This window comes from Chlamydotis macqueenii, chromosome 1 (genome assembly GCF_036417535.1).
Source record: "Chlamydotis macqueenii isolate bChlMac1 chromosome 1, bChlMac1.mat, whole genome shotgun sequence".
In the NCBI taxonomy this organism is placed as follows: Eukaryota; Metazoa; Chordata; class Aves; order Otidiformes; family Otididae; genus Chlamydotis; species Chlamydotis macqueenii.
In genome coordinates this window covers 102,358,451-102,378,110 of record NC_141556.1, presented here as the reverse complement: position 1 = coordinate 102,378,110, position 19,660 = coordinate 102,358,451, and the positions used below count along the sequence as shown (strand labels likewise).

Here is a 19,660-nt window from a genome sequence, read left to right as displayed (position 1 = left end):
ATGCAACAATATATACACACACAGACACACACACACACATATATATATTATTGTTCAAAAAAGAACAGGTGGTCCTGCCAGCAGTGTTAAACCCAGATGACTCCTGAAAACAGCTAACAAACGCCCAGCTAAGCAGCCTTCCCTAGCCGTACAAACAGCACATTCAGAGCTCTCCTTGAGTTCTCCCAGTCTGCAAGCCATACTCATCTGGGATCCTGACTCTCTGTCATGACGAGGCCCGAGGACTTCCAAGCGTCTTGATCTCCTTCACCCAGCATATTTACGCAATTCCACCCTCTTGACCTCCCATGGATTATTGCCCTTCTGAAAATAAGACACATGGAACAGCTGGTGGGGCCAGAAATGTCTTGAATGTAAATAGCACAGGTTGCTGAGATGAGGTTTATGTCCTCTCTTCCAGCTCCCCACCATGTGATCCGACCCCTATCCTCATACAACAAAGAGGAGTGTATACCGAAAAGGAAAAAGGATCGGGGCACTATGGATAGTTCAGAAGGACAGCAAGCCTGGATGACTGCATGTTGAAACCCATCAGGTCCACCACCTGTAGGGAAGGCAAAGAAGAAAACTGGAAGCAGTCCTGGAGTCTCAGAATTTATCCTAAGCCTGCAGAAAACATAAGGATAACATTGTACCCCAGATTCCAGTTATGTCTCCCCAGCCCCCCACAGGCTGAAGTCTTAGGTCACAGGCTGTATCACACACATAATTCCTACTGCTTGGTCGCTTTTATAACTAAAGAACTTTGCTTGGAACCCACTGTAAGGCTCAACGTGATCTCCTTGTAGTCCTTGTCCCCTGGGCGCTTAGAAAAAAAGTAACTGTAATTTACACTTGCACAATCTCCTTTAATTTCATATCATCCCAAACCACTCAGTGTAATATATATTCACAAAAAGTAAAGGAGGTGGTAAAGATTAGAAGTGTCAAATGGTTAAATGATGCCACAGGGGAGCACACCTGCCACCGCATCAGAGCGCCGAGCCCCAGGTTGTAGCATCTCAGGCACGGTAAAAAACTGGCAGCTCTCTCACTGCACCCACACAGTCCCACCATGCACACCCAGCGAGTCCACCTGATGTGGCTGGGAACAGTTTATCCAGCTTGCTCCTGGAGGCTCCTACTTATCTCAGCCTTCATTTGCACAGGAAAAACACTCTTTCAAAGTTGAAGAGACAACCGGCCTGCTGTTATCCTAGAGAGGTGCATAATTGAGTCGGCATGATGCCGCAGACTACCAAATGCAGCAGATGGCTGTAGGCATCATCCAGTTTAGGATGACAAAGTTCGAACAAAAGAAAAACAGAAGGCAGGGAACGCATCTTTTGTGCTAGGTTACAGGGCAGGGGATGAACCTTCACACAATCAGTATGTCACACAGCTGGCTTCCAGCTCTTCTGCTGCCACACCAACAACCACCAAATGCCCAAGTCTGTAATTTAAAAGAGAAGGAAAATCACGTGGTCCCAGGCAAAAGGGCCTTGAAACAACTGACTCTCTGGTACGCTGTTTTTAAGATCCACAGAAGAAAATCTCTGAAAATGTCCTCATGACACCAGCCCTAAATGCCATGACTCTGACTTCCAGGACTGTCCCACATAACCTGCGGGAATTCAGAAATAAAGCAATGACCTGCAAGTATTGACACATGCCATTTCACTGCTGACCAAAGCAAGGAAGGTAAATTGCTGATGCGAAAGCACATAGAAAAAAAAGATACAAGATGTACAGATCTGTACACTATACCATGAATGGTGCCTCGTGGGGAGGGCTAGGTCTGTGGCGGCATTTAGAAGTTTATTTTTGCCAGTTCCACCCCAAAGGACCACAGAAATTAGGAGTGGAAACATTCCTTCCATTTCGCCAGGCGCCTTGCTCACAAAGCAGCTGGCTACAACATTCACGACGACAGACAGACTGGAGTAGACAAGAGTGATACAGCTCCACAGGAAGCAATACAGCACACTTGAATAATTTATAAATAAATTTCTGCTCTTTGAGAATGCAATATAGCTTATGTGCCCAGACTGACTAGTTTATAATAGCCACTGTGGTCACCGATCCTTGCAGAACACAGAGACATCATCATTAGCACTGCAGCTGGGAATAGCAAAAGCTCTTTCGGCCGCAGGGTAAAGCAGCCTGTGATTTTAAACATGAATACTGCACGTATTGTTGCCCACGTTGCAAGAGTGGAGACCTGCCAGTTACCTGAGACTTCAGTAGTCATAGCCACTTCAAGAGAGCAGCGGGAAAAGTAGCACTTTAATTGTACACAATTAGAGAGCCAGTCATGGGAACATTTGGGGGTCAAAGGGGTATTTGGAAGGGTAGGAAAACACTTTGCACTAGAGCAGAGCAGCAGATACTCCACCCAGAAGCGGCTCTGGTAAGCAGAGTACCTGGCTATTAAGACATATTCCATGTGCTCCACACAGTTCACGGAGCTGCCCCACAACAGGAACGTGCCCCGCAGGACTGGGACAGGGAGACGTCATGGTTGGCTCACTTTGGGCAGTCACACCAGCCTGGTTATGCCATCCTCCCTCAGCTGCCAGCAGCACTGCCAGGTTCCCAGCACAGCTGCAGCCTGTTTTGGATAGAGCTGTGGGAGAACATTTCCAGCCCGCTCACCTTGCTGAGCAAAAAGCACTTGGGAAGGAACCAAAGAAGCCAAGGCAATGTAAGCCTATTTTCTGACCCCACTACCATTACCAGGGGGAAAAAAATTCCATCTGCATAAGGGGTGTCTGAATTCTTTTTGTATCTTTAGTCTGCAGATATTCTGTGGTAAATCTCTGATTTACACAACAGCCATAGCCCTTTGTTCAGGGAGAAGGCAGTTGCCTAGCCCAAGAAACAATTAAAACACTGGAAGTCATCACGCTAAATTGTTTCTTTGGTGGGTCTTTTTTAAACACTACTTAATTTCAATCCATGCTAAGAAACAAAACATCTAATCATGATAGTTGGTCACAGACCTTATCAATGTACGAGCCAGATGCCTGCCTGGCTTGGTTGAACTATGAAATTCACTACGGCTCAATTTCCTCTTCAAAAAAATAGGGATGTAAAGGCAAACTTATCACATGGGAGTGTTCTAAGGTGTAATACATTTGTGAAAGACTATAAAAAGGCAAATGATAGCAACAGTAATACTTTGCAAAGGTAGTAATCATTGTAATTTGGTTAAATCTCAGCCAGGAGGAAATTTGCACTCTGCTTTCAGAAAGGAAGGTTTCCTGAAGCTTGCTTGTTCGTTAGAGTTCATTAACCTCCCCCAGTGAAACAAAGCTCACCCACAGCGGCCACTGGAATAGCCTTCTGCTCCTTGCCTGGTCATAAAAAGCAACAGAAGGGTAAAAATAGCAGGTCCTTTGAAAATGTTTCTGTAAAGATGAGGCATCTTAGAATAAATTTCTACACAGTTGGACAAAGAAAAAAAAGGGCAACACCATTTGCTAAAAAATTGACAGCCGCCTGCTATTTTGAAGAGCTCTCCTCTAATTGCAGGCACCTGCTGTGACATGGTATATTCTAAAATACATCTCAACAGTAATGCTGTTTGGCAGCAGCCAAGTCCCCCCAGGAGGAACCCTGCAGTCCCAGTCTTCACAGCTTCAGAGGAACTGGGGTTTTCTTCCAGGGTAACATTCAAATGGAAATTAAAATAAATTCACTTTAAGCCTTTTCCCTTGCTCCACCTCTGCTCATGTGTATCGCATCACCTCTCACTCTCTTCCTCCTTCCCTCCCTCCCCACAACGACCTTTTCCTATTCCCTCTCCCCCCAGCATCTTTTCCCCCCTCACCCTCCCACAACACAAGATTCAGGCTTCATTTCTCCACTTGTTATTTTCTTGGCTTCTGAAATAATTTTTCCTTCTTTCTCTGCTCTAGCTGTGCCTCTTTGTTTCACATGCTCTAAGCTCAGAAAACTGAGGTAACCCTTTCAGAACAATGCTGCTTTGAGATGCAAGGAGATCACCTTGTGTCCCCTTCCACAAGTCCTAGTGGCTGTACCAGCCTCTCACCACCTGCAGCAGCTCCTCCCTCTGGCCTCTCTGCAGGTCATCATCCTCTTCCTCCTATTGCTCCATCACCGTTGTGCTGCTCCCTGCATGCACCAGCTGCCTGTGACTCCTCCCGTGCCTCCTGCCACTACCCCTCTAACTAGAGCTCCTGTGAGCTCTGCCTGAATCAATGCTGGGTACTGCTCCTAAGACACTGATAAAGGCATTCTCAGAATTGACACTCAAGGGATTCACATTCTACGCCCAGACCTTCCTCCCAACCCAAAGCAAATTATTCAGTTGTCTGTGCCACAGATTTCTATCTGCAATGTGCTATTTGTACTCCAGAACGGTTTGAGGATATTCGCCTTTAAAGCCTGGCAAGCACTGAGCCGCTCTGGTGACAGGGGTCACAGAGGAGTTTCCAGTGGGTCCCCCTGGGAGCAGGAGATCTTGGGTCTGCCAAGCGGGCATTTGCAGGCACGCTCATTCAGCCTCTGTTGAGCTTCTTTCCCAGCCTGATATCAGCTTGGCACCTGTGCCACGTGTATCCACACAGGGCTCTTCTTTCAGGGGTGACCTCATGGGAAACAATCTCTCTTTCCAGGATTTCTTTAATTGCCTGCAGCAGAAAAAATGGAAAGCAGGACAGCTGGGACCCAGGGAGAGGTAGAGGGGATAGGATGGTATGCTGGGATGGGAACACTGTGTCCTCTTATCCTCGCTGTCCCAGCTGGCCCCAGACAGCACAGGCAACCTCCAGGCTGGCAGCACCCGCTGCTGAGCTTTTCAATTCAATGGGGCCAAGCAAAGGGTCTCTGCTGGTGTAGAGGGCGGCTGATGCCAGGCCAGCCACTGTGATGTCAGGTGAGTGTCAGGTACAGCTTTCCGATGTTTACCCTCTGTGCCACCCAGGGCGTGCCGTTGGCAACAGACCAGAGAAAAGCAGCAGAAGCATACAGATACCAGGAAGCTCAGAGTCCAGGCAGGCAACAGATCTGCACACTTCAGACCAAGCAGAAAATCAAAGTCTGAGAAGCAGAGGCAAGATCCTCTCCAGAGGAAGGGATCCTCTGGACTAGGGCAGCAATGAAGCACAAAAGGGATTCCTTTACCTCTGTAATGAACTGCACCTTATGAGGCCCTACAGACACCAATGCCTCGCTGCAGCAATCTCCGCTCAGTAGCTTTCCTGAAGGCCTCATTTACTCCCTCTTCAGCCCAGTCTCTATGGCATTTTTCTGGTGTGCTACCATTCAAGACCACTTTCCACCAGTGTCAGTGTTTCAGGGAGTGCTCCAGCTCCCAACAGACAGCACCTGCGTCCAAATGGGAAAATCGGAAAAAGGGAGATAGCAAGTGCAGTGTAGTCAGGACTGCAATTGTTTATGGGTAAATTAAAGAACAGATCTTTACAGACAGTAAAATAACTGTTTGATAGCTTCCATCAACATCCCAAAATTCTGAAAAGTTTCCCTGATCTCCTTGGAGAGTTTTAAAATGTTGGCACCCTGAAAGAATAAAGAGAAATGGAGGTGAGACAGAGAGGACAAAGGTAACCAGGGCAAGGAGAGCACCAAGAACCATCAGCATAAGTGAGAAGAAAGAGGGAGGATAAAAGAGCTCCTGGGTAAAGTAGGGACCTAAGCCTCAAAGAAAAGGAATACTAGGGCCTATAACATACATAATGAGGCAGGATGGCAGGCAAGGGGGAACACAGGAATCCCCAATAAATATAAGTCAAGCAGATGTGGTCTAAGGAACAAGCAAACTGCCTGTTCCCTGATAAAAATATTACTTATGCAAAAATTAATGTCACCAACAAGTCTTGAATGAGAATGTTTATAGGAACCTGTCGATCACTTTATAATGTCCAAGAGAGGCTTTATGAATGCACAGCTCTCTAGCTTTCACATATATCGAAGTTGTTAGCCACTATATTTAAAAGGCACTAAATAGCATTTAACAGTTAAGTTGCACAGATTCACTGGTCCTCCACATGATTGCCAGGAAAGCTGAAGGAAGTTTGAAGAAACGAGGAGTAGAGATGCAGAGAGGCAGCTGCAACGTTACAAACAACCCTGAACCCCTCCAGGCGACACCAGGTACCTAGGCGGCGGGGCCATGCTTTCAGCCACCTCACTGCAGCCCATCTCCAGCCTTGCTGACGCCAGTGTTGTGTCAGTTCCCGACGCCGCGCTGGGAACGAGAGGCCGGGCACGACCGGGGCAAGGCCCATGGCTCCCTGCCCGGGCTGTCTGCACTTGCGCATCCAAACTGAAAATGACCTCGTTTAGCAAACTCACAGCGGAAAAAGCTCTCATTTAGACAACAACAACCACCAAAACGCTAGCGCCATGTTTAGCGCCCACCTTGCTGGTGAGGCTAATAGGGCGACCGAGTATGGGTAGGGAGAGAAGGAAGCTGCAGGGATAAGAAGCTGTTCTCCCCGTCAGCAAAACGTTGCCATTTTGATACGAAAGGGAGGGAATTTTCTCCTGCCACATCCACGCAGGCCGAGTGAAAGAGCCCAGCGCTGCCCACGGGTGCCCGGCCCACACACGACTGGAGCTGAACCCAACCTCCTCCCCTCCCCACAGTTTCCTTCCTAATCAACGGCTGCTAACAGGGGGCGCAGGCAGACAGCCAGATGGGAACAAACCCTGTACGAACACTGCAGGCACCGCTACGCCCCACCCCGGGCTGCGGCTACCGGGCGGTCCCGGGGCGGAGGCGCCGCAGGCCCCGCCCGGGCCACGCCCAGCCCCGTGTGCCGGCGCACAGCGGCGAGCCCTCCCCCCGCGGCGCGTTGCCCGCTGGGAAATGTAGTTCACTGCCAGAGCCCCGCCGCTAACCGGAGCCAGGGCAGGGACTCCGCTTCCCGTCGGCCCCCGCGCCCCAGGTCGGTGTGGCGCGGCGCGGCGGTGCCGCCGGGTGCCGGCAGTGCCAGCGCCGCCGCCGCCATGGGCTGGGGCACCCGCTTGGGCCTCCTGGGCGGCCTGGCCCTGTGGGCGCAGCGGCGGCGGGCAGCGGCGGCCGCCGCCCAGGACGGCGACAGGGAGCGGCGGGACGGGGACCTGGAGCTGAAGCTGGTGCAGGTGGTCTTCCGGCACGGGGCGCGCACCCCGCTGCGGCCCCTCCCGGGGGCAGCGCCGGTGAGGAACGGGACGGACGCGGGGACGGAGCGGAGTGGGGGCGGCCTCACCCCCCCCCACCCCCCCCCGGCAGCCGGGCTGCCTGTAAATGGGGTTGGTTGTTTTTTCCCGTCCCAAGGCACCACCGAGAGGAAATTTGGGGGAAAAAAAAAACCAAAAAACCGGGAGGTGAAGTGGAAGGGCGATGGCACGGTCCCATGGTGGTGGCAGAGGGCGCAGACCCCCCCCCCGCCCGGGGCTGCGGGGAGCCCTCTGCGCAGGGACACAGGTCGCCGCCGCTCCCTGGGACTTCGCTCGGAAAGGCCCGGCGCCGAGCCCTTCCCCCGCAGCACCACGCGTGACGACAGACACGCGGCACACGCCGCACGTGCGCTGACTCGCCCCGGTGTCACGGCCGTGGATCCGTCTGCCCGCGGCCTCCAGCGCCGGCAGGTGCTGGTTCTGGGAGCTGCCCACAGCAGCTTTTCGGCGAGTAAGAAACAGCAGCAAGAGCGGTTCCCCACCCGTCCCTCTCCAGGGGGAGAGGGAAGTGAGTACTGCCTTTCCCGGGCATCGTCTGTGCGCGCCGGGCGGCAAATCCAGGATGGGGCACTGCTGGCATTTCTGTACGTGCCCTGCGAAGAGATCTCCTTGGCTACATGTTGTGTTAGTGGCAAGGCAGCACGGAATAACAGCCCCGCATTGGTTTTCCACTGAAACGCTGTTTCTTTGTTTTTAAACAGGCAGAATGGCATCCCACTCTTCTAGATGTTCCTCCTCAGACAAAGTTTGATTACATAGTGACTGACCTAAATGGAGGACCTCAACCTCCCTCACCCTATGATGAGCAATACAAAAAGACCACATTCAAGGTGAGGCTATCTTTCGTGGTGGTTTCATGTTCCGTCTGTAGGCTTGCTTGTTTTCATATTCCACTGGAGACCCTTCCTTTTCTTTGCACTTAGGGTGGTGCAATTGCAGGACAGCTGACAACCGTAGGCATGCAGCAGACATTTGCCCTGGGGGAGAGGCTGAGGAGAAGCTATGTGGAAGAAGCCAACTTTCTCTCACCAACATTTAAGCCTGCTGAGGTCTTGTGAGTCTCTCATTTCCCTTCTGGACCTTCCTTCGCTTCCTCCCTCCTAATGAGTAGCGCTGTGCTAGGGAAACTTCCTGATCAGCATGCACTTCTCTATGCTGTAGCAGACTGGCTGGCCCCTGGGCCTTCCTCTTTGCTCAGCCTGCAGAGCCCGGTACTAGAACTCACTCGTGACGCAAAGCATCCAATTCCCCACCAGCCCCAGGGACACATTCGTCTCACCTAGGTTTAGCCATTGGCACTGGTATTATACACCTTTATGGTGAGTGAAGAGAAACGGGTATTTCTGGAGCACAATTTAACTCGCTATAGATTAAACAGCTCAAGTTCAGTGAGATGAAGCACACCCCTGCTGTTCACATCACTAATGCTGGGAGTGTCTGGTTTAGGATGAGATAAAAATTACATCAGAGAAGTGCCAGTTTGTGAAGGGAAGTTAATCAGCAGTTCAGATGTAGGTGTCTCTTTAAGATAGCTATAGCGAGGCAAAATGAATCTCACCACAGGTTCCAAAGCCGTGGTGAAAGCAGAACCCTCACTTCCAGCAAGTCCTCCCCAGCTGCAGCCGCGTCCATGTAAAGGAGAAAGTGGTACCTCATGCACTGCTTTCTCTCTTTCAGCATCCGCTCCACTAATATTTTCCGGAATCTGGAGTCCACACGGTGCCTGCTAGCTGGGCTGTACCAACAGCAGAAAGAAGGTTGGGGAGACTTCTGACCAGTGCCTTGCCTTTCTCAGTCTTCCCTAGATGCACATACCTCGCACATCCCAACTCTTCCTGGCTGCTGGTTGTTACTTCTTCCCTGATTCTTTGTGTCTGGCCCTCTTCCCCATACTCTTCTGGTTCTGTATGTTGTTTTATCAACTTGTCACTTGCTCCTTCTCTTTGTGTAGCTTTCTGCTGGTGCTCAGCTTGGATCTGTTGCCATGAATGCTGCAATTTCAGATCTACTGAGGAGGTTAGCATTAACCAGCTTCAGAATCAAAAGGGCAAAAAGTTCCGGGTCCAAGGTTAATGAGAGATTTCTCAAAGGAACCCAAGTATCGCAGACAAAATCCTTTACAAGTTCAGTATCCGGAGTAACTTTCAGCTGTATCCTACCATTGACAGCTACTTGTATGTCCTAGGAATATGCTCTGGGTTTTGAAAATCTGACCTCTGCTCCCTCCGTATTCAGTTCCAGGAACAAAAAGAAGCAGTGACTTGCCAGAGCTCCTTACACTTAATGACACAGAAACTAATTTTTGGCACATATAAACACTAGAAAAAAAAATAACACAACTAGAAAACTTTACAAGGTGCACAGCAGACATCCCTGTGGAATTAAATGCTGTGTGCACAGAAACAAGCACAGTGGCTTGTGTAGCAGGTGATAGCTCAGGGGGAATTGCTAGTTGACAACAATGGACTTGAGCACAAAGGCTGTGGGAGTGATTAAAGCAGTCTAAAGACATGCAGATGCAGTAGTGATCACAGAAGCTTCTTTCTCTTTCCACAGGATCTATTGTCATTGTCACTGATGAAGCAAGCTCTGAAATCCTCTACCCCAATTACAGCAACTGCCAGCGCCTAAAGTGCTTGAGCAGGTAATTGCCAGCCCTATCTCCCCGTATGATTTCACTGCTGTTTCGTTTCAGCAGTAGTAATTTAAAACAGCATGTTTTCTTCCCATTTCCCAATTTCTTCCCCTGCCACGTACTGTTCTTTGGGAATGGTTAGCTAGTTGTATAAAATACTTGGAGAGAGGGGAGTCATACACCAAGCAGTGGCACCAGAAGAAAAATATAGAGACTTTTTCTTGAAAGACCAATTTAATTTAGTCTATGTCTAGCAAACACTCATTACTAGCTAATGTACAGCTATTCCATGGCATTGCTGCAGGGCAGAGTTAATGTCATCTACATCCCTTAACAAGCCTTTCAAGCGTGAATATATTTGGCCTCCTTTTTATATTCAGCTTCTGGTTTGGGGGTTGTTACAACATTCCTGTCACATTTATACCTTGAAGAAACTGAAATATACTCAGCCTTGACACATTTTAACAAAGACTAATGAAGCAAAATAAGGAACATCCTACATAGAAAGAACACTCATGTTTGCAGAGTCAAGTACTCTAAATGCCTGTGCCAGGTTGGGCATGGGGTGGAAACTGAACAAGAGAGGGAAATGTAGTACAGTTTGATTGGATTATACATTAGCATATTTTTGTCCAAAATTCAAGACTTGTCAGAATTCACTTGCAAAAGCTTATTGTATAATGCTTGACACTGCAGGCAAAGGGTTGTTCTTGACAGCGGTGAGGTGACAGCCCATAGAAGCAGTACGTTCAGCCTCCCCTAGTAATATCAACTGTCCAAAAAGGGAGTAAACTGCAAGCTCATCTGCTCCCTCCGCCCCCAACCCACTAACTGAGCACATTTTGTGACCGTGTCAAGGTAAGGTTTTCTTAAGCTGCAGTAAGAAGCACTGCCTCAACTTACAGGCTACCTGTGCCTAAACTTTTAGCACACTTGTTTTCAAACAAAAACTAGAGCTGTTCCTAAGAAAAGTAAAAAGCAAACTTTTTCTACCTCCTCCCCAACAGATCAGGGTCAGAGAAAGAAAAAAACCTAAGCAACATATTTTGCTTGAAGTACATGGCCAGCATGGATATTCCCAGCTAGACAGTATAAAGAGGCAAATGGCTTCTAACAAAGCAAGAGGCAAATTTAAGCTACAGCTGGGTATCTAGGTGTTTCCCTTTTCCCACACCATACAGCAATCAGTTCAAAGCTTCTACCCTTTCTTTCATGAGGTAGTTAAAGGCTACTCCCTGCAGACACAGACTTGTACTGTTCAGGTATGACCAGATCTGTTAACTGATACACAGCCCTTGCTTATGGGAACCACTTCTGAGATGTTCACATCTCATCTTAATTTTTTTCTCTACGTCTGTGAGAGCAGATAGCCAGCTCTGATCCTTGACATCTAGACGCAGTGTCTACCTGCTGTGCAACTTCGGCTCCCAGCATCAGGAATCCCTCAGTATCCTGTGGTACTTCTCTTTTATGCCTCACTGATGTGAGACAACTCCACTGGGCGGGGGTCACAAAAAAAAAATTGAAAGATATAAAGTCTGATGTGTGAAAAATGTTTTGGTTTGGTTTGTTTTCTTAATTACCTGACAGGTATAAGCTGAAGAATGCTCTGCAACAGCCAGGTGTCTCTGATGACTTGAAAACAATTAAGGAGAAGATGGGTATTGATGGTGATAAGTCCGTGGATTTTTTTCTCCTCCTTGATAACATCCTTGCTGAGCAGGTGAGCTGAGCAGCTCTGTTGCACTGTCACAGAAAGGAACATCCCTTTACTGTACATATGGAGGAAACCATGGAGTGCCAAACATTCACTGATACCAGTGGATGCCCCAGTACATTTCTATTCAATCCAGAAAGTTTATAGAAATAGCATGGTTTCTTTAAAAAGCAAGAGGTGGAGTCAGCCTTGCTCTAGGATGGATGAAGACATCCCCAGTATGTGTTCTTACCTTGAAATCCAGTATCTCTTTCAAGTGTAGTGAAGTAGAGCCAAGAGAGCAGCTGGGCCTTGCTTACCCCATTATAAAGTGCTTTCCCTCTTTTGGCAGTCAGCACCTAATGGAGTCATCTTAATCCTGGTTCCAGCATACTACGCTTAAGCCAGATTGCTACTGCTACTGGAAGGGAGCTGGGCATATTTGTACCCCACTTGGTACCTCTTTTTTGCTGGAGCTAATGGTAATTGGTCTGGCTGTCAGTTGGATAACACTCCCTTCACATAAAAATGTATTCTCAAGAACATCCATCCATCCTTTTGGTAGGCAGAGCAAGTCTATCTGTTTAAAACCATCCTAGACCTCCTCACATGAATGCTGTAGTACAATACTGTAGTACAAATGCTGCGACACGAACAGCTGTTTTCTGTGGGCAGTCATCCATGTGTCTTTGGGCTGGGTTCAGAAAGGGTCAAACCCTACTGTTATGCTACATCTTCTCCTTCCAGGTGCACAATTTGCCAAGCTGCCCTGTGCTGATGAACTTTCAGGAGACAGTTGAGCGTCGATCTGTTGACTCGCTGCTTTTCCTTCTGGAAGACAGTTCAAGGTGATTGCCTGTATCCATGCCTCCAGCCTTAGGAGTTATCTTAGGCTTACCCCAGGTGGACAAGCTACACCAGCTTACTGCAGCAGATAGAAGTCCTTTCTAATCTGCTGCATTCTCCCACCAGACGCTACTGTCCTCTCATGAGGTTTGCACCTCAGCCATCTCAGTGTAAAGTCCAGTGCCTTGAGTCAGGAACTAGGAAGGAAAAAGTATACTACAATGAACTAGGAAAAAGGAGTCCACACTGAGAAGGCCAAGATGGCCTTAGGGCCTGTTTTGCTGCCAGTTCTGGAGAGACTAGTCTGAGGAACAGTAGTAAGCCACTGAGATAGGCAATGAATGCCTCAGTTGCCACGGTTGTTTAAGTGAAGCTGTGTCAAAGACAAAAGCAGAAGAGAATATAGGAGATGCTTCCCAGCCTGAGCACTGAAGATGCAAGGCAAGGCTGCCCTTGCAGATGCACAACTACAATCTGAATTCCAGCCTGGGAAGTTTATCCCAGGGATGGCTCCTGCACAGCTGGGCTGAGAAGTGTTGGTGGTAGTGGGAAAGGTGATGCCAGGCCCTGCACACATGTAACTACTTGCAAAAGAATCTGCTGCTCCATGCAGTTAATTACCTCCTCCACAGTTGTTTGTAAAGGTGGCTGAGGTGCTAGCCTAGCAGCCAGGTTTCCTTTCGGATTCATTCACAGCTGCCATATTCACCACCTGCTCTCAGGTAGTGGGACAGGACTGCCTTTTCTTTAACTTGTGTTAGAGATTTCAGGTACTGAAAGACTCATTTCCCCCACACCACCTGCAAGAGCCACAGTCACACTCATCCTCCATTTCCACTGATTTATTCATTAGGTAGAGGGAGTTTCTTCACACCAGAAGTTGTCTAAAGATATCTTTGTTCAATACAGGGATAAAACCTAAATTTTTAAATACAGCTGCCATCTTCTAGAATCTTGCTCCTCACCTTTCCACCAAAGACCCAACCACCTCAGTTGCTGTTTTGCAGTCAACTAAACTCATCTTCTCTAGCTGAAAACCATGCATCCAAAAATCACAACTAGTGAAACAAAATATCATAGAGAACATCAAGGAGTTTCTAGAGTTCCCTTTATGTGGGCCACACCTCATGAGACTGCTTGTTAACACCTCTCCCCTCCCAAACTGCAATCACATTACAATCTCTCTAGTGACTATGCAACTGCTGAAATAAAAAGTAACTATGGAAATTATATTTAATAGTTCTTAGCTACACTCAATATGTTATCAGTTTGTAAGACAAAAGCATGTTCCCAGACACGCATGTGAAATTATTTAATTTGAAAGTTTAAAACCTAGTAGATTTATTTCTCCTTCTTTCATAGGGAAGTTCTTCAGATGAGTGTTGGTCTCCTTTTCTATACCTTACAGAAGAACATTATGGAAGCAGTAGATCCCTCATCTCCAGCTGAAAAGGCCAGGTACAGGGCAGATTTCTTCCTCTAATCGTTACAAATTCTGACCTGCTGTCAGTGTGAAAAGCTGGTTCAGAAAGATGTTGAATATGTGGGGTAAAGAGAATGAGGGCTCATCCGCTAGAAAAAGCATGAGTGCTACTGGCTATGCATAGAGGAACACAGCTAACATTTTAGGTTTGTTTTTTTGTTTTCCCTCCTTCTCTTTTTATCAGAAAGCTCATTCTCTATGCTTCTCATGACATTACCCTTATTCCTCTCCTCGTGGCACTGGGCACCTTTGATCACAAGTGGCCACCGTATGCTGCAGATGTGACCCTGGAACTGTATCAGCACCGGCAGTCCAAAGAGTGGTTTGTTCGCACGTCTTACCGTGGAGAGGTAAGAGCCCAGGGGAAGTCCATCGTACAAATCTTGGGCTTTTGGTTTTGCCATGCATGCATGTAAAGCTGTGAAACAAGACTTGTTCCGAGCATACCATCAAGCCAGATAACCGAGTAAGACACCTACAGGACATCCATGGTAGCCAAGATATCTTTTCTGTTGAGCTGGCTACTGATCTAGTTTGAGTTTAGGCAAAGAGTTTGAATCTCTGCCTGTGTCTTTGCCTCAACTAGCATATTTCCCTGCTACAGAATGCATCAATATCAGCAAAAAAGGGCTTTGGCAACACACAAGATCTGTGATTTTGTCTCTTTGCTTTTGCAGGAGCAAGTGGTGAAAGGATGTAGAGCAGGTCTCTGCCCACTCAAAGACTTTCTAGAAGTTCTTTCACAGTACTCAGTCAGTCCAGAGAAGTACAATAACCTCTGCTCCCAAATGGAGGAGAATCAGCAAAATGACTCATAAATAAGTTGTCTTAAATTAAAATTAGTTTATTATCACAGTCTTTGACTATTTTTCTTTATATTCTTGCCAGCCTTCCCTATTCTAAAGATAATTGAGATGAGGGCACTTTTTCCTACCAGACACAGGGTGGCACAGTGGCACTTTTCACGGTTAGCAGCAAGATGAAAGAAGCCATGTAACAGAATGGCTCGAGTTCACTTCTGAGGTAGCCACACAAAAGCACAGAGAGCCTGACAACAGCAAGGGAGAGAACAGACCTTTTTAAATTGCTCTGCTGCTTCAGGAATATGAGAGAAAAACATACCTGTTCCTCATATGCTGGGACTATGGGATGAAGCCCAGCTTGCTCTGTGCTACCAGACTTGAGAGCTTTGACATAACAATTGCTTTTATGTATGGTGAACTGCAGAAACCGCTGTGCCTTTCCCTTGCTTTTGTCCTGTTGGAGGGTTGCTCTGCAGACAGAGGAATCTCCCAAATTGCATAGCATTTAGTTACCCCATCTTTTTGAGGGCATTTTTGTGCACGCAAAGCCTCTCCAAAGGGACAGAAAGCCTCCAAACCTCTTTTCCCTGCACTCCTGTAATTATGGAAATTCTGCTCCTAACATGCAAAACAACCACAGTGGGCCAAGTACAAGAACACGCACTCTTGGTGAACTCTGCTTAATGTACTTTAAACAAGGAAGTCCAAGGAGCTGCTACTGACTTCAGCTGTGTGCAGCATTGCATCTATTTTGCATTTGCTGCAACAGGAATACACCAGTTTAGCCAACAGAAGTACTTCTAGCTGAGATGGTGACACTTTTTTCGTGTAAGACAGTATTAAGGATCACTATGTTGCCAAAATCTCTGTTTTTCAATCAGTGAATAAAACTTGGATCCTGACCCGCTTTCTTTGGGATATCTAAAAGCAGAAATAGGGAGACCACTTATTAAAATGGCCCTGCAGTTTTGGTTCTGCGTTACTCCTTCACACTTAGTGAAAACAGACTGCAGTGATGTTAATATAAGTCATTGACAGATATGTGACTGGAGGCACTACAGTGCCTTCCCCCTGAGAAGTGTGGGCTGGATTTACCTCTACTCTTTCATTAGCCTGCCCCCACCACAAATTACGTGTTGACACCACGCACAGTGAACAGAATAATTTGAATACTAAATGCATTGCTGGAGGTCTCACTGAACTGCTACTAGAAGCTGTCAAAAAAAAAAGCAAACGAGTCATTGTTATTTTCCACCAAGTTTTTATACAGCCTAAAACCATAATGCCATTATATATTTAAAAAAAAAAAAAAAAATCAGCGGCCTAACCTTCCTTAAGAACAGTGCGTTCTGCACTGATCAAGCTCTTTCTTATGCACGATACAAAGTATTTGGAGAACCAGAATGGAAGCATTAAGCATATGATTGCAAGTTATTTGTGAGGCATGGACTGCTTGGGAAAGGGGTATGACAGAATGGCACCAGAGGCTTTGGCCATATCAGGGGACAAAGGGGAAATTCACATATCTTCTCCTAAAACGAGAGCAAGGAGCATCTCCCCGCAAAACTGGCCAGCAAACATGTTAAAGACTGTAACCCACTCAAGACCCACAGAACTCGGCGGTGTGAGCTGTCCTTGTGCGCGTAAGATTGTTACAGGGCAGTGCGTTCACACTGTTAGAATAACCAAATCACTCCAGGCAGGGTAACATATGTTTCACTAACACTGGAAGACACTGGCCGGCTTCTTGGCAGCGGCTAGAAGCAGCCTCTGCTGCGAACACGTTATTTTGGAACTGTCTCTTAGGGGTCTTCTTCAGTGCCCCCTGCACCATGCTCTGGCCTTACCCTTCCCTTTGGTGTGGAAGTGGCTGGGCCACACATCGGTGTCATTCCACTGAGCAACTCCATGGTAGTCATCGCCTACGGTACGAAGGACGAGCTATTTCTGACCAAAAGTAGCATAAATAGTGATTTCAAAAGTGGATTGGTGGGACAGTGGAAGAGTTTAAGACCAAAGGACGCGGGTAAGTGGGAAGTGCCAAACTCCAAACACAGTGTGGAAGAACTGAGCCATTTCTGAGAACGTGGAATAAAAATTTCCAGAAATCAACAATTTCCCAAGGAACCAGTGCATTTACATGAACAGGCCTTACTCTTTGCAAGAACTGAGAAAGGCACAAATCCAAGGGGACAAAAAAGAAATCCAAAGCTTTCTTACCTTGGGCTGTTAATATGAGAACTGGTGACATGAGCAGCTAACATTAAACCTCAGGTTCCCTCATAAAATTGAACCAGAGCCACTAACCCAAGTTAGTCTGCCTCCCTTGCTGTTTTAATCTAATGCAGTTAATTCAGGTTGGTCAACGTAAACCTACAAGGCTTTGTTGTTTTTTTTTCATTTTGCATTACAAACCTATCCTCATATACCATGTTTCATTTAAGGCAATGTTCGTGTATTAGGTAATTGGCAGGAAAGATGTCAACTTAAATTTAGGGGTTTGGTTTTGTCCATGTAAAACATCCTCTTTTAAAGAGATTCCAGGATCCCAAAAACACTTTTCTTTCCTGCCTTGTGCTCTGACTCAAACAAAAACAATCCTAAGTTTAAAACCTGAGTGTGTAATGAGTCATGAGGACCTACATCTCTCCATGAAGCACTACAAGCACATAATGGAAGGTTGGCTGCTAGAAAGTCAAAGGAGATCAAGGTGATTATGAGCTTAGTATACCCGTCAATAAACCCAACATAATAAAGCCAGCAGTTTGGGGTTGAGGTTTTTTAAGGCCTGAAGAGCACTCCAGATAGTGTGCTTTAATCTTAAGCAGAAAGAGCATGATAAAGCTAGGTGTTACACATTTATCACAAACAAACAGCATTAACAGAACTAATGTGGCCTGGCTAAAAACTCAAAAGACCTTTCAATTAGAGGCCACCTTGTCAGAAAGATCATGCAACACATGCAAGACCAAACTGACCTTTTTTTAGGTTAAGAATTACTACCAGCCAATACAGTGAAGTGCGTTCTACTAAATAGAGGGCTACATCAAACATGGATCATTTCTCCTTGAGAAATATCAAATTAAGGAACAGGTTTCAGCCAACAGCCTGCCAAGGCTTCATGAGGAAAGCATTCACCATCGTGAGTACAGATGAGCGCAACCAAACATAACCTTGTCTGCCACCAGAATGAAAAACAGCATAGTAGATGGTCAGCATGCCAAGCACCGTAAAATTAAGCTGTGTATTCCATATCTGTAATAGCCCCAACACTGTAGTACAACACATGTTGTGTTCCAATAGCCTAAGGAGTGGGCTTAGGATTCACACTCGCCCTCAGGAAGAGTTGGGCATCCATATCTGCTCCAAGTCAGGATACATATACTGTACCAGAAGCACCACGAGCATTCAAATCCCAACCAGGACTGATGCAGATGAGATCTCCACATATAGGTCTGTCTTCTGAAATGTTACCCATTAGATACCACCAGGAGGTCAGGAATAAACTCATGAGGCTGGCTACTTGCTTGTCATGTTCTGTGGTAGATTAGCTAACCCATGAAACAGGTACAAAGCTCCAGTTTATTTGGACAGTGCTCAAAGCTGCCAGTGTACTTCACAGATGACCTGTTTGCAACAGTCTACTACTTTAAAACAAGCAGATTTCAAATATTTTAAACTTTTGATTTAGCAGGCACATTACTTTGTGTTTCAGAAGTTCACCATCTGCTGAGTTTACCTTTTAAGTCTCTCCGCACTCCGGCTGCGCAGCCATCTGGGATGAGATAATTTGAACAGCAGACTGTTTCCTCCCATGTTACTAGAGAGGAAGAGCAGCCAAGCATGTATGAATAAAGTCTATTTCATTCTTTCAAACAAAGGTGGAGGAGGATGATTTAAAAGATAAAAAAAAAAAAAAAGAGGGGGAAGGGAAGAAAACTAAAAATGGCAACCTCACTTTCTGTCTTCAACTGCACTATGACTACCAAAGCTGAGTCACAGTTACTATTGATTATAAATAAGCAGGAGAGAACAGAGCCTGACTTACGGATCCCAAGGTGAATTTGCAAGGCTGGCAGCTAGAAAGCTTTCTCATTTGCGAAGCAAAAAGGGGAGAAGTAGAATCAGAGCAAAACAAAGAAGCTCAGTCTACATCTAACAAGTCGTTCTTCCGACTGGAGCCAGCTAAGGCATTAGCATCACTTGTCCGTCAGCTGGTGCAAACCAGGCAATGCCACTCTGGTTGAGCGCATCTACACGGACTCCGGAGAATCCACATCTGCACTTTCTGTAGGAAAAAATCTCGTTAACATGCCAAATATCGGCATCTTAAGTTAGACAGACACAGAAGGAATTTTAACTATCCAGAATCTTTAAAAACGCATCCTTTCACTATGGAGTGGCTTTGAAACAGTGAATCCCCTGTGCCAATTTTTATAGAATAAGTTGCAGTCACCTCAAATCCTTTGCTATTCAAAATATCTCAACAGGCATAGGAGGCACTGAGAAAGACTGTTAAAAAAAAAAAAAACCCAAACAAAAAAACACCCAAGCCCTCCAGGTTATTCTTATGTTGATCAAGCAGTTTGCTTTGTTCAACACAGTAAAAACAGTCAGGAGTCGTGGGAGAAGTGGCAACACTTAAAAAGGTTGCTCTGTGACAATTCCTGTGCAAGGTCCTAAAAGGGAGCTGTGCAACCATTTAAAGAAGAGGTAACTCCACTCTACAGAAATAACACTTACTGTGTCATTGTCAGCTCTTTCTAAAATCTTGACAAGCCCATACTTCAGGCACGCTGCTTGTCTTGTTAGAGGGAAGCACCACAACATACATCCTACACTTTGTCAGAAGAGTAATTCTCACCCAAAATCATTGTAAATTTGCATGACAGCACAAAGGTGAATTTGGAAGCAGGCAACAGAAAGCTCTGAGGCTTGCGTGCCTCCAATGGTGCGTGGCTTCACTCATTTTGTAACACTAGCAACGA

At 46.6% G+C, this 19,660-nt stretch overlaps 1 protein-coding gene across 1 annotated transcript; it reads left to right on the top strand.

Moving 5' to 3' along the window:
• Window positions 1–6,968: 6,968 nt before the first annotated feature.
• On the top strand, window positions 6,969–14,724 carry ACP6 (acid phosphatase 6, lysophosphatidic). The gene is made up of 10 exons (XM_086739508.1): window positions 6,969–7,188; window positions 7,911–8,039; window positions 8,133–8,263; window positions 8,887–8,966; window positions 9,766–9,853; window positions 11,435–11,567; window positions 12,288–12,388; window positions 13,749–13,844; window positions 14,054–14,219; window positions 14,547–14,724. Exons 1-10 carry the CDS (start codon window positions 6,997–6,999, stop codon window positions 14,685–14,687), a joined length of 1,257 nt encoding a protein of 418 aa, XP_086595634.1. The 5' UTR covers window positions 6,969–6,996; the 3' UTR covers window positions 14,688–14,724.
• The last annotated feature ends 4,936 nt before the right edge of the window (window positions 14,725–19,660 follow it).